Genomic DNA, 15,661 nt, shown 5'->3' with positions numbered 1-15,661 from the left:
TAACCTACAGTAACCCTTGGTTTATGTCTCCTTCGTGTGTACGTTGATTATTGTAGGGCAAGATCCTCTTTCAGTGACTCACTGCAATCAGGGCTTTGGTTCCAATCTGAGGTGGTTCATAAAGAGCCGTAGGATCGCTCAGTTCATATGAGAACACGTGCGCGCATTTTCATTCAGTGACACAGCTGAAATCCAGTGTAAGAAACCCACATTTACACATCAAAACAAACGCTTCACATTCAACAACTGCTATGAATTAAGAATAAATTGCAAAAGAATAACATTTAAAATAGAGCAAATTATATTAATATAGATTTCCTTTAAAGTAGAACTAGCAGTATAAAAATAGTTGCTACACTTTTTTTTTTCACTCTGCCATGCTTTTGGTTGACATGACAATGACTTAATATCTGACAGACGATCCCTGACAGGCAGCTTTTGTAGGGATAATTTACAGTCTCTCTACTACAACACAGTCAGTTATCTATTTTTTTAAACAATCAGGAATCATGTGTTTTAGACTTCCCTCGTGGTTCAGATGAAGATGCTTTTCAGACCAGCTAAAACCAGTGCAGTGAAGCAGAACTCAGACATGTGGCCACCGATGTTAACCACTGAATATTTGAGTGTTTTATTTTAAACTGTTCGCTAACCAGCTTCCTGTTTTAGCAAGATGGTTCTTCCTGCTCTTGGTGACATGTTTCACTGTCAGAGCCGTCTGAAGATTTAAGATTTAAAAGGTTTTTATACAAAGAGTTGTGATCAAAAACTGGAGGAGGCGGTTCTGTATATTCCTCTTCATCTAACAAGAGAAGAATGTTGGAATATGGAATATAGCTTCCAAGGGGACCAAAATACAAAACTATCGTGTCTTGAAGAGTTTTGAGACCGGAAGCTGTTTTAAATTTTTCTCTTTAATGCTGTTATCTCGAGATCAAGAGTTAATTACTTCGTTATCTCATGAAAAAGAGAAGTTCTACTTTCTGAGATCAAGATAATTTTTCACAACAAAACATTGTTTCCAGTCACAGTCATGTTATACAGCACAAATCATCATCACGAATCATGACACATCTTCATGTGCCAGTGTTGGAAAGCTGAACGGAAACGTTCAAACGTGGTGAGATGCAACATCTGGATCCAGACAGGATGTCTGATGTGTACGCCATGTTGGCTCGGTGTCTTGGGAGATTACATGTGCACCTGTTTGTTCGATCAGTCCCGCATTGGTCCTTTCTGCCCGTGTTAGACCTTGATTGAAGTACAGTCCAACGTGTTGATCAATAATGGGTCACCTTGATCTGACATTTTCATCTTTAATCAGCAAGATAAGTAATAGGAGGAAACGACCTTTTCTTTTCACGTGATAACGGGTCGAGTATCTCGTTATCTCGAGATAACAAAGCTTTTTTTAAGATAACAATGTAATTAGCTCATGATCTCGAGACAGCAGCACTGAAAAATAATTTTTTCAAACATCGCCTCACCTGCTTGAGGAGTGACATACTGTACTGTCTATATAAACTTAATCTACCTTTGTTTAGACTGAGTGAAAAAGGGCAAATGAAAAATTGTCTAATGTCTGAATTAAGGCTTCACCAACTTTTTTTTAGTGTGTGCTGGTTGTTACTATGGCTACTGACATGCTTTCTAAAACTTAGAATTAGCTTGAATGTTGCTTTTAGTTTGGATTGAAACTGCTGAATGTTTCAAAACTCACTTTAAAGGACAAGTCTGGTGATATTCTATATTTTTCTCTGTGTGAACAAATTCTGTAAAAAGACAAAAAACCAACAGTGAACTGTTCCTCCTAGCTGGTAGCTAAAGCCTGATACAGTATCTTATTCCTCTGAGCCAATGACCTCCTTTGTTTCCAGTACCAGTCTATGAGCCAATCAATGAGCCACGCCATGAATATATGTGCTATAGTTTATTTTCAGTCAACCCCGAATACACCGTCCTGCTGCTATAAACTCACTAAACTAAAAAATTTACTACGGTTTTAGTAATACTGCAGTGCCTGGTTGTTTTTTTTAAATGAAACAATATGTTCAAGGCCTGTTTAGGAGATTTATGTCTTCAGTTGCTTTGAGACTGAGAGGCACCAGCAGGCGGAGCAAGTCAGAAAACTTTGAGACAGAGGAACATGCTGTTGGTTTTGGCCTTTTTTACAAGATTTATTGACTATAATATTGAATAATGCCAGCCTTATCCTGTACACACAACTTTTTTTTAAGACTGAATTTCCCGTTCACATTGAGTTACAGTGCTTCTCCTGCACTGGTGTTTGGACTGAAACTTTTTATGATAATGTTGCCTCACTGGCTCTCTTCCTCTTTCATGTATTTTCCATGAAACGCTGAAGACCAACATTGAAAATCAACATGCACAGTCAGAAGTATAAATATTAGTAAAGTGAGCTCGAGGTTCACACTGTTTTCAAGTTGTTTAACACATTTTAACTTGGAGTTTTCAGATCCATACACATGTTTAATAATGATAATAATAATGATAGTGATGATAAAGACTGACTTCAGCTTGCTGTTAAATGTACTTGTTTTATATCCACTGTGATTCCCTCACTGAGACAAACAGCACACCCTAGTGGTTACCTACAGCACTGCACCTTCTCTTGCCCACCTTTCTATCTGTGGTCCCTGTTTTCCAAGTCATGGGGGAGGGTGTGCAGCAATATGGGTGTAAGAGGCCAGGTCGGGATTTTGAGATGCAGTGCTTGCCATGGATGCTACTGATACCCACATACATCCCGCATCATTGAACAGGAAGGAGAAGGGATTGAAGAGGAGCAAGCAGGGGATTGAAAAGGGACACAGGAGAGAGAGAGAGAGGTCTGTTTACAGCAGGTGAGGATGGGGGAGGAAAGAGAGGCTGGATGCATGCAGATTTACTGAGGAGGCCTCAGAAAGAGCGTCTGCCTGGAGAGAGAAACACACACACAGAAACAGAGAGAGCGACAGTCAGATACATTTGAGGGAAACACTGAGCGCAAACGATGGCAGAAAAGAAGAGACAGAAGCCAGTGAGTCATGCTAACATTGCCAGAAGGAACACGTCTCGACTCATTTTATTTCTGGTGTCTTCACTGAGAGTAACTTGTGTTTGGGAACTGCATGGAGCACTCTGGGGCCAGATTTAGACTTCATAGGATGCAAAATTCACCAACACTGTGCAAAACTTATATTTACTCTGCAGCAAACTTCATGCCAGCTTGCAGAGCTTGAAAACTTGGGGTAACTTGTATATTTTGGCATATAACTCTTATAAATAAGTCCTCAGTCTGCAGTAGTGTGAGAATATTACATATTATTAGTTTAGTGTTGAAATGTGTGTGTGTGAAAATGATGTTTGAATAAATTGCAGCACTAGCTCTGCAAAAGTAGTCAATTAACTCCCTGTGACAAGTGTTGTTGGATATTATTAACTTGAATACATGAAAAGGGCAAAAAAATAAACCCTGTGACTGCAAAAGTAGTGGGATGAAGTAAAAACCCAGAGCCAGTGATAATTTAATCCACCTTTCTCATACGGGTCTTTCCCAGAGCAATATTTTACTAATGTATAATCTTTAACCCTGCTGATCTGAGACAGATGCTGTTTGTTGGCTATTTTAGTGCTTCACAGTGCAGTCAGTGAGTGGAGGTATTTTTAGTGTGGATGGCCCCAGAAAAAAAAAAAAAAAATCAGTCCCTTCACCCTGACAGCTGGCCGGGTTTCTGCTGTAAACTGCACACAGCAACCAGGAGCTGAGACCCAATACCATCTCAAGTCATAGCGATAAAACATAGTGTCAGACAGTGTCTGCTCCATTCTAATACTACTTTAATATATTGTTGATTTTATTTAATGTGCAGGCGCAACATGCAAGCTGCAATTTACAACATTAGATTATTTCCTTTCCTGTTAATTTTTATATCTTTCAATAATCAAAACAAATGCCATAGTTGTGATTGCACGTGACTGCAGGACACAACTGTATCCGAGCTGCAGTCATGCATGAGATGTGATGTTGCCTTCACTCGTGATCTTGTCAAATGAATCCATGCTTCATGGTTCTTAGCATTCACATTAATTATGTAAATTCAATGATCAAGTCAATTTTGGTTATATATCCCGGAACCTCAAGAACAGGCCCTCGGTTTGGATAAGGAAAAACTCCCAGATCCCCCCCGAAAAAATACCTTAACAAGATTTGCCAAAGTATATATAATCACTGACATTTAATGTCTTTTGAGGAAAGCTTTTTAATATCAAATGTGTGCATATGTAGCATTTTAAAAACATCATATGCAATTTTAATTAAAAAGGTTCAAAATCATCATTGTATTGAGTCACAATGTCACAAAGCAAAACTATTCAAAATGTTCTGGCTATTATTTATGTATTGGGTTATTTAAATGTGCAACAAGAAGTAAAAACTGGCAAACTTGTCATGATCGTGTGTTCTGCAGCAAATAAACCGAAGAGCTGCTCTGCTTTTCTGTGCTCTTTCTTACCTGCTCTGGACTATTAGCTGGCCGAAGCCTCCGGCTGCAGGCTGTAGAGTTTGGCTGGGTCCTGGTTGTCACAGACGTCAGTTCTGGTAACAGAATTCACATTCAGACACATGCTACCAAACACAGCAGAATCACAGGCGGCCGCAGCACCGTCACCAGATTCATCACCAGCAGCATCCACAGCAGCAGTGGCAGTGACAGCAACAAGGGGGCAGCGATGGAGCAGAGAGACAAAGCAGTGAGGGAAGCAATTCAGTGATGCTACAGTCTTAAAACACAGGAGGTGCATGCAAGGTACATGAGGCAGTGTCACACTTAAATGTGTCCCTCGCCCATAACTGACTATTATCAAACATATTAAAAGTATGAGTTAATTACTTTTGGCTCTGCGACAAATTTTGAAATGGACAGCTGATTATTTCCTAAAAGTAAACATTTCAGGAACTTCTGCTGTCAGAGGTTTCTGCAGCCTGCAGTAAGACAACAAATCAAAGCAGCAGGTGTCTGCAGTAGTCAAAGACAGTGTGCCAGCCTTACCTGTTGTCATTGATATCTGTGGTGTTTCCTGCAGACAGAAAGAGGTGCATAAGGAGGCAAGCAGGTGCACAGTGAGAGGGTTAGAGGTGTGTAAATTAGGGAAGAAGTGGCTTTGTCAGACACACACACACACACACATACTGTATGGGTTTAACTGAAAGAGCCCAAAGCCATCGGAGATGACTTTGGAACAAGCAGCTGCATAATGTGTTGGTTCTGAGACAACAAGTCATTACACATAAATGACTGACTGGGGGGGTTTGTCTGTGCATTTTAAAACAACCCATACGTGCATTTTACTGGCGACCCAATCAGACAGGCAAACACACAGCAGCACTTTTTACGGCAAGAAACCGGCACAAACTGTCGGTTAAAGCCTTTGTACCATTTGTAACAACCAGCCTCCACCTGAAGAGCTTTCACAGTGGTGTAAGAACATTCTACTGAACATGAGCATGAGTAATTTAATGGTGTTTGAACAAATGACCAATGTTGTTGTTCTGGAGAGGTTTTTATTTGCTCACCTGCCGGAGGTTGCTAGTCAGGAAAATGTGAAAATGGGTCATTTTACAGTGTTTGACCAAACAATAAATTCTGCCATATTTCTGGTGAAGACAGTCATATTTCTGCCTCTACCAGTACAGTTAATAATAGCAATAACAAAGTGCTTCACGTTTTAAAAGAAGGCCCTTCTGGATGGCTCTTTTTGTAGTTCATGGATCAAAGTTACGTTATATGGAGCCTGATTGACTGCATTCATTTTCCAGGTGTATCAATGGTGAGTGCTTTGTCAAAACTCCTCCTCCTACAAGCTCTTTTATGTTATATTCACACCCAGACATATTAAAAAGCTTCTGCCGTTTCTCCTGCAACTGAGAAGTCTCATTTATTCATTGTCATTCATGGCAGACAGTTTACCTCAATTTTGATGAGTGGGCTGTTATCAAGGGACCTCATGCTTGACTGGATTATAAGGCTGTTCAATTTAATCTCTTAAAAAAAAAAAAAGCTGTGACACTTAGCAAAAATCTTATCCTAACAGGAACTGTCAGGGCTACACCTCAACAGACTAAAACGACCAGAAAAAGAAACAGGCCACGCAGAGCTGTTTGCAGTTCTACACTTTCCCATAAGCTCTTATTGAAATTCATGACACTGAGTAGAATTATATCCCAGAGTGAAAATTACTAGTGATGGACCAGAAGAAAATTTCCCACCGAGCCTGACTTCAGAATACATCACAGCGTACAAGCACTTTCGTTCCAAAATGTCCATTTTGGAGGAAAGCACTAAATAAAATATAAGCAAAACTGAAGCAAATGAATCTAAAAAAAAAAAAAGGTGCAAACTAATTCTATTCTTTACGGTACAAATATTTACAAATCTCATCTGAATTGCTGCCAGTATTGAGCGTGAGGATTTCAATGCCAAAAAGAGACAAATATCACCATTTTCCCCCGAATGTTGCCAGGGTTCACTAAACAGCATCGTGGGGAACATGAAAATTCTTTAAAGCTTCACTGCACGACATCTGTTATTTAATAAAAGGCGGGTGCCGTGGCAGTAGATTGATATATCGGCTCTAACGCTGTTTCTGACTTTTATTGATGCTCCTGGAGAATCGAAGAGGTGTGGCGTTGTTACGTACACAACTCTACAACTGTCATCGCTGGGTCACGGGCTGAGGTGGGCACTCGGCCCGTCTGGCCAGCTATCTGTCTGGCAGAGTAATGACACTGCAAGCTTAATCTATCTCCTCCACAGTCTGTTATTGATGGGCGCAGACACACACACACACACACACAAACACACACACATACACACACACACACTCAGACGCAAACATGAAGATGCACAAAAGTACACACAAGTAGCAGCAGTAGTACGTATAATAACTAAAGAGAATTTCCACAGTGATTTTTAAAATGTCAGGCTGTGTGAATATAGGGACACGTTATCCATAGAGTGTTGACTGATGCTGAAACCCTCCTCATCATCACCAGTGGCTCAGTATTACAGTCAAGGCTGCTGACTATGAGCCCATTGCAAGAAGAAGAAAAAATAAAAACACAAACAGCCAGCAGAATTGTTATTGTAGTGGCGGGGCAATCACTGTAAAATGGTTTAACAGCCACCACTCTGTAACATATATATATATAAAACAATATCCTAACATAATGGCTTGTATGATAGCATAATGGCAACCGCTATAAAATCTTTGTAATAAGAAGTGAATTCACCCCCGCTGATCTCAATCATAATGTTTCTCATTATTCTAACAGGCGTCATCTGAGCAGGGCTCACCATTTTCTGAATCGAGCATCTCTGCAGTGTTCTTCTCTGCTTGGCTCAGCGGCTCAGCCGGAAGCCTGCAGAAAGCAGAAAGAAATGTTTTTCAAAGTTAACGGAGGGCTCTTTGCTTCAAAACCTTACATACAAATGCAAAATATATGTGAGCGCTCACTCGGCCACAAAACAATAAATCAATGTCAGGACGAAAAAGACGTAAGTTAAAGTGGAAACTGGCTTTTCGAAGTGGTGTTATTGTTGCTACTATTGCAAAGGCAACCGGGTCGCTTTCCGTTTTCCTCTGAGCCCAGCAACTACCAAAAACACCAGACACACCACATTTATTTCCAAACTTTCATGAAGAAACAATCAACACCACTTTGGATGTAAGAGAGAAAAAAGAAGCATGTGCGCTGAAGAGCGCTGAAGGGCGCACATTCTGAAATTGTCAGAATTTTAGAGTAATAGCACAGTTTGAGTATTTCTTCATGCAAAATAGTACCTACAGCAGTGTCTGCTGTCAGGTCGGAGGGGGGAGTGGAAGAAAATATTAAGAAAAAAAGCACAAGATCATTTATTAATTTAGTCTATAATGCAGACATGAAAGCAGCCTGACTGGATCGCCAGCCTTCATTTTCTTGGGAGATCGTAGACAGAATTACACATTGAAAGCGAGGCATAGGGAACCAATCTGAATGCAGATGGTGTCATTGTTCTATGGCCATTACGCTGTGCAATCTACATTTACCTCATACTGATAACCTAAAGCAATAAACTCGTCCATTGCCATTGTTTAACTTTGATCTGAGCGTGAACATTCATTATCACCCTTGGAAATTCACTCACTAGCTGTTTGTGAAGCACTCAACTGCATTTCACAGTCATCATCAGGAGATCGTCATGACAACTCTGCTGTGGTTAAAACCTCTGGAAAAAGCTAGTAAGTGAGCTGAGAGAAGTCTGAGCTCTTACATCCATAGACGTGGCATCGTTATCACCTGCAGGAGATCACTCTCTGTTAGATTCTAACACAAGCGACAGAGTTTACTCACATGTTGTCCTGAGCATCGTTGTCGTGTGAATCGTTGTTTTGGGAGTCCGGGTGTTTGGCGGGGCTGTTCTGGTTGGAGCTGGCCTCAGGCAACCTGGGCTCGCTCTCTGGCGTGGCGGGCGCGGAGGGAGCAGCCGCATCTTGGTTGTTGCTGTTGTGGAAACCGGCTTTGCAGAAGGCAACGGGGTGATCGCTGTAGCCTCGGATGAAGAAGGGGTTGGTGGGAGAGCACGCTGGATAGTGGCCAGGACGAACAGGCTTGGCTGTTAGTGATAAAAGAGGATTCGTCTTATTGATCGATCCATTCATCCAGAAAATACAAAAACATCATCTCTATTTTGGCCTGAAGGGATGGTGCCACACGGGCGACTGTAGCACAACACAATACATTTTTAATGTGACTGCAATACAGAGAATACATAAAAGTCCAACTGAAATCAAATTCCAGTTCTTTGTCTGCTGCAATTTGCTCGGTAAATCACTCTATTCTCTTTGAGGAAAAATCTGAATATTTTTGGGTTGCATGATGGCGTCCACTAGTTTTGCATTAATTCAACAGGAATAATGTGTCAGTATGTGTCCCAGATGGAAACTTCATCTCAATACAGTCGCATTAAGCAGTATTGTTAGCTTTCTTTCATAGGCAGAGATGATCACATCGTCTGAGCCACTGACTGTGAGCAACAACCCACATCAGATTTCCCGCAACTCTTTACTGCACCTTAGCTTGTTGAATGAGCCAGCAAACAAACATTCACAGGGAAAAGCACACCTACAAAAACTCTGCAGTCCATGTAGATAGGGGGTTCTGAATGTCAATTTAAGAAGCCAGCGAATGATTGAGGGCAGTACAGGAAAACCCACATTGTTGTAACTTGCTGTAGGCTTCGTGATTAGTCTCGTTACAGCGTTTAATATTAAATTTGTTAAGGACTAAATTCACCTGCCTGCAGATAAAGCAGATCACTTCATCTGTCCCCTGAGGTCTGACGAAGTAAGGATTGATCCATTTTTCACCTCCACCATACAGCGTTTTGTTTCCATGGTGGCTTTTCCATCTCACATCCACATGAAACTGCCGAGTTGTCCATCAAAAATGCTAACTTTAGCGATCGGCACCAGCACTGATGATGGAACGTGATTCCCGTGACAACAGTTGCCATGCAACTGACAGCTGATTGTTGGGGGGGGGGGCATTTTGGCACAGCAGCCAAGTAATGTGTTAAATGAAGGCTATTGAAAGTGAAAACACTTAAATGGACTTCACAAAATGTTTCTGAGGGCCCCCATTGCCCCACATGCCGCACTTTGAGATACTCTGATTTATATGCTTTTTGCTGTCCTTCCTCTTCAATACCACTAACAACACACTGTCCGCCCATAACATGCAGACTACAATGCAAGTTTGTTTACTTCGTCTCTTGTTCCGTATGGTGTAACCGCGGCACTCTGGCAGCCTGTCAGTGGCTGTCAATCAAACACAGACAGGGAAACGCCCCTCCAGCCGGCTGAGATGCTATTTCCCCAAAGACTGTTGTGCTTCCTTTTAAGAATATAAAGCTACTAAAAAAACATCTGAAAAAAACACTGACATTATATTTCATTACAAAAAGGATGTGAAAATGTGATTTCAGTTGGACTCTAATAAACCTCACAATATCACAGTTATTCTCAGTTGCTTTGGTATAATTCTCCACTGAAAATCATTATTCTAGAAGCACTCTCAAATCAATAGCTGATTTTCTCACAGCAGCATATGCGTCTCGCATTTCTTTCACACAGGCTTCAAACGCATAAGTGCAATTTTCTCTTTTGACACAGTGATGAATTGAGTCTTGCTGATCAAGATGGATTACAGTGCTTTTCTCACAACTTGTCTTTCTCTCAGAAAAGCATACTCACTGTGTAAATCCTTGTATGCTAAGTATTCAACCATCGCACCAATTCAAGCATAAATATTGCATAAAGCATTTTGGTGTGATCATGAATATGGTCAACATTGCTGGAAGCTAACATATGTTGTTGAATGTAGTTTCTACCAGTTCCCAACATATCGGTGTGTTCCACACTGGTGAACCTGAGCCTCTGGTACTTCCAGTCCCTGCGATAGAGGATTGGTGCCGAAAACCTGTCTCGCAGCTCACTCGTGCATGAGGAGGAGGTGCATGAATGTGTCCTGTTCTGGTTGGGACGACGACAGATGATGGAGTATGAGGGAAGCAAATCTAAAGACTTGACCATTTCACAATTTTTGTCAGAGGAAGCGGATAAAATACTGTGGCCAGAGAGACTAGAGTGTTACCATGTGTGACCTGAGCGGTAAAGTGGTGGAGAGGATTCGCATTGCCATTTCTTCAATATTTCCTGTAATAATTTACATGAATTTTAAAAGTATTTTGAGACATTTGTCTTCATTAAGAGAAGAAATATGCTTTGTTAAAACTACAGGTGTGTAGCATCAGCTTTGATGGCTATAAAGGTGGATGGCTGCAGAGGAAATCGGACATTACCATTGGGAGATTACAAAACTGAATTTCAGTGGACTCACATCGGCACATTTCCTTGAGAGAATTATAAGAAAGCAATTAATGTCCTAAACAAGAAAGCAATGAAATACTGGAATATTGCATGTTAATACCCACAGATCAGATTATAATGGATGGATGCAATGGATCAATGTCTACCTACAAAGAAGAGAAACTGCTTTAATGCCGTCATTCTATCCGATTACACAGCTGTTATGAAATGACACACGCAGCCATGTAAAGCAGTGTGCAGATCACTGCTGAGGGCTGTTCAATTATTCTGAAACAGCAGAATCTGTGAGCAGGGTGCATGTGTCACCTATCTGTGCAGCATGGGGACGGCGGAATGGATTGCGAGCCCTCATCACATCTTTGATGCGCTCCACTTCCTGCTGGTAGCGGCGGCGGTCCTTCATGGCCCCTTCCTTCGCCTCCTTCAGTGCACCCTCCAGCGCCTTAACTCGCTCAGCTGTAGACCGAAGGCGTTTCTCCAGCTTTGGAAGCTCACAGCGAAGATCTGCATTGTCACGGACCAGCTGTCTCACACACACAAGAGCACTTTCAGTATGCCCACAGGGATTGACATAACATGTCAATGACCATGCAGTATAACCTCCTATATATAAAAAAGATAGTGATGAGAAAAAGTTAGAAATATTGTTTGAGTCCCTTTGAATTGCTGCATGCACCACTTTGAGACGTGGGCATGATGTTTCACTGTTTTTCTATTGTGTTTGTATTGTAGCCAAAGGATTAAGGCGATTTTTCTTTCTGACTTTGTGCAGTGTGAGTGATCCCCCTTTTGTAGCACGGAGAGAAGAACAATGAAACAGTGGAAGTAGCAAAGTGACCACATTGCCTCTTCGGTTTAAACTGGAACATTCCTGTCAGTTAGAGCTAAATCGGTGCAGCAGGGTGGAACAGAGGAGTGTCAAGTACAATCTGATGGGAAAATTGTCTGAGAAAAGACAGCCTATACTGCCTTTTACGTTGAGGAAACACGATCGACTGGTTCTGCTGGCAGACAGTCCCAGATCGGCCTAATAACATATTTCACTTATTCAACAAGGAAGACAACGCATAACAAACCACTTTTATCGATATTAGTGTTGCATCTTTTGCTAATAAAAAATATTGATTGGTACCTTTACTATTTTGACCAACAAAACACCTACAACAAAGACTGAGTTATTTTATTGACTCCATAATAGTCTGCAGGAGTAAGAGTAAAAAGTATTCTTTAGGTACAGTAACAATGACGTAAAAACTTGGTTTCAAATTGCTGCACACTGCATGTTTCTTCTATGAGAGAAAGATAAATGTGAAAATCCAGTGACTGAGCACTGAGAGTTTGCTGCTACGTGATCATGAAAACTAATCCGCGCCCTGCAGAGATACCAAGTACAAGACTAGAGGGTTTATCAAACAGGGCAAAGTTATCTAACAGGCAACGCAGGCAAAGGATTCAGGGAATTCAATAGAGCCACTGGAGGCTTAGCAGTACTAGGTTACTGTTTTGTGGTGAGTCATTTTGAAGGCAAAAACAAAAAAATGGAGACCAGACAGGAGGTAAATTATGTTATAAAAGAGCTCATCACAGTTGTGTGTGTGTGCAGATGGATGGAGAGACATTACTATATCTGTGCTGGGGCAGAGACACTCATACATAGCCCCGTTGCACTGTCCACTACCAGTCTTTGGGAGCCTTATCACTCTCCACTGGGAGTTTGCTGATATATGACCATGACTTTCATCTTTCATTCCCACAGTATCAGCAGGTGGTGGATGGGTTGGAGACTCCCAGCAGCCACTTTAGGATTGGTTTTCTGCCTGACAAACTGCTGCAGTGCAGCTCCCACCAATCTGCCAGACTGAGAATATGTGCCAATCTGCAGAACAGTTAGCACATCAACACTTAGCCCACTGCTTTAGTCCATTTAGGAGTATTAAAGAAAGATGTGAGGCGCGCGTGTGTTGATGCCGAATCTTTTCGAGCGCTGGGTTGCTTCTGAGAGCTTGTGTGTGACAGCTACAGAGAGGAGACAGACTCTGTGTGTCTGTGTGCACCTGCACGGTGAATTCATTTGTGTTTATCAAATGTGAGTAAGTGTTCTGCACTGCGCGGCTTCCTTCCCCTGAAGGCAGCACGCTTTAACGCCTCCTGCCGCTCTGTTTTCAAGGCGACGTTCGTGTGAAGTTGCTCTGGTGAGATGATTGATGGTGCTAGCATTACTTTTGCCCGTAGGAGAGCAATGACAAACGGCGCACACTGCTCTGTATTTAAATTTGGCTAGCTTTTTGTCCCCCTCTCATATTCTACCCAGCAAAGACGTTTCTGCCTTACTGCTCTGCTACGACACAGTGAGAATCAGGCTTCCAGATTAAAGGAAAGGCCGATGATCCATCCTATTTTTTAAAGAAATGCTGGCCTGGTAAAATGGCATTTTCAGCCTCTTTTTACTATAATTCTAAGTTTTATATCTGCTGCTTATACTGTTACCTGTTTGTGAACTTTTGTAAGCTGGTCCAGGTTGTTTTCAAGAAAGGAAATCTTCTGTTTCTGGGTGATGTATCCCCCGCTATCATCAGGCTCCATCCCCGCACTCTGTTAGCAGAAACAACAGAGATATTTATTTTTGTGTGAAAAAAACAAGTAAAAACAAAACAAAACAGTTCCAAAAAAGTAATTTGCATACAGCCAAGGTAAAACCACATGTACTATCTCTGCAGTGGTTACTGCATATGTGCGGGATTAAAGGTTTGTGTTTGTGTGTGCCTTACTTTTCTAACTCGAGTCGTGAGGTCTTGAACAAAAAGCTTGCGCAGGTTGTGCAGGGTGTGGAGCTCACGAGCCTTCCGTATTAAGGGAGAGACAGAGAAAGGAAATAGTGCAGTTCAAACAGTTACAGAGCATTTAGTGGATCAGTGGTCTCTGAGGGAGCAAAGTGAATAACGGCGGCAAATAATGACTTACAACCGTCTCCTCCAGCCCTTTGAGGTCCTGCTTCGACTGCTCATGTCGCTCATGGAGGAATCTACAGATAGACAGAAAGATATAGTCAGGCAGATAGAGAGGAAATTCAAAATGAAATTCTCTCTGCCAAGTTATTGCCAGAATAATTCATGAATAAAGAACGAACGCAGCATGGACCGGCTGCCCCACTCATGGGCTGTAACCCATCTGCCAATCTGATGCAATACGCTGCAAAGGTCAGTTTAGAAAGAGGCCTATTAGCAGCCAGCTGCTACCTTATCCCAGTAATCTCCATAATGGAGAAGTAAAGAGAGTTACACAATCAGGAATAGAAAGAGGCACTGAGAGGGTTAAAAGGGTTAGCCCCCAGGAAATTTCAGCCTCAAACTGTATGACTATAATACTCCACAGCGACAGAATGCTCCATAAATAGGATAACAGTCAGAGCTGTAGAGCGAGACGAAAATAAATAGACAAAAGCAAGACAAAGGACAGAGGGAAAAGGAAGACGTGAATCAAAAGAGGCAGCCCGCCCTCAGGCCTCCATATGGTGAAGCGTTTGAAAGCTGTCCAGGACGGTAAAGCACAGACTCACGTCAGTTCCTCCAGCTGCCGGCTCTTGTGATGCTCTTGGCTCCTGAGATGCTCAAAGTCACAGTGCAGTTGCTCCAACTCCAGCTGCTGCTTCTGGTTACAACTGGAAAGGCGAACAATGGCTCACTGAGGGATTCAGTGGATAGGTTCAAAATAGATACTTACTCTCCAAAAACAGAATACTAATATAGAATTTAATATAACATGCTAAGTAATATAGTGAATTCACTATACCTACTACCTAATACCTTCTACTATGAAATTCATATGTTCTTTATTTAATTCAACTTCGACTACCTCAATGTCCATCTTTAATTTTACTGCTATATCGTCAGCTATTTTACAATTAACGTACACCAGAGGGTTTATAATTGTTTTTAAACTGGCAGAAAAATGCTTTTTCATAGGCTGATTGCTTGTATTGTGACGGGGTTTTGTTGTCTTAGAATAGCATGACAACCCCCTCAGTGTCACATGAGAAGAATAAATTGTCTTTCCTGAGTCTGAGGTGTGAAGCTCCAGCTCAGTGACATGCACAGATTTTCAAAGCGAGCAAATATTATGAAGTGTTTCTGCATGCATGCATTTTGGCTGATCACGGGGGTACTTGAGTGGTCTGAGGTCAAAACTAAAGTTCCATTAAGGTTCAGATACAACCTATTTAAGAAAATAGGTCAAAATAGGTCAAAAAAAGCTGCACACTTGCACGCACCACTGTGTGTACCCTTAATTTGAACCATTTCACATTTTACTCTCCTTGAATCATGGAAGAACATTTATCATGTACACCCGCTCTGGCTACTCTACCTCAAAGATCTGAAGGGTCTTACTCCTCCTATTTCAAATGTATTCTTCGTCACTGACATCCAACCATCCAACCATCCATCCATTTTCAAGCTGCTTATCCAAATCAGGCTGCACCAGCAGGGCGAGCAGTGCAGCCCTAAAAGTCTTTTCATTCATAATTCTCAGCAGCTGCTCCTTGGGTGTCACCAGACACTCCCAGGCCAGCTGGGAAATGTACTTTAGTCCCTCACGAGGGCTTGCACTGCAGTCTGCAGACAGTCTGCTACAGAACATCTTCAAAACGAGGCACCTGAGGGGGGCGTCTTTTCAAGGAGCCCGAGCCAGCCGAGTGGCTCCTCACATCGTGGTTCAGCAGCAGCTTGGCTCTAAA

The 15,661-nt window shown here is 41.8% G+C and overlaps 1 protein-coding gene across 1 annotated transcript in view; it reads right to left on the bottom strand.

The window, feature by feature from the left end:
* Positions 1-2,802: 2,802 nt before the first annotated feature.
* The window catches only part of kif5ab (kinesin family member 5A, b), a 57,050-nt gene continuing 44,191 nt past the window's right edge, over positions 2,803-15,661 (bottom strand). Inside the window, exons 20-29 of the mRNA XM_041953251.1 lie at positions 14,486-14,587; positions 13,891-13,951; positions 13,698-13,769; positions 13,417-13,521; positions 11,236-11,452; positions 8,393-8,654; positions 7,356-7,420; positions 5,052-5,079; positions 4,515-4,575; positions 2,803-2,936 (exon numbers count right to left, since the gene is read on the bottom strand). Coding sequence (XP_041809185.1) covers positions 2,856-2,936; positions 4,515-4,575; positions 5,052-5,079; positions 7,356-7,420; positions 8,393-8,654; positions 11,236-11,452; positions 13,417-13,521; positions 13,698-13,769; positions 13,891-13,951; positions 14,486-14,587 — 1,054 coding nt within the window. The 3' untranslated portion in view covers positions 2,803-2,855. The remainder of the gene's footprint in view (positions 2,937-4,514; positions 4,576-5,051; positions 5,080-7,355; positions 7,421-8,392; positions 8,655-11,235; positions 11,453-13,416; positions 13,522-13,697; positions 13,770-13,890; positions 13,952-14,485; positions 14,588-15,661) is intronic.

The sequence above is a fragment of the Chelmon rostratus genome, chromosome 2 (genome assembly GCF_017976325.1).
Source record: "Chelmon rostratus isolate fCheRos1 chromosome 2, fCheRos1.pri, whole genome shotgun sequence".
Classification (NCBI taxonomy): Eukaryota; Metazoa; Chordata; class Actinopteri; order Chaetodontiformes; family Chaetodontidae; genus Chelmon; species Chelmon rostratus.
The sequence above is the reverse complement of the archived record's forward strand: the minus strand, read 5'-3'. Positions and strand labels throughout refer to the sequence as shown.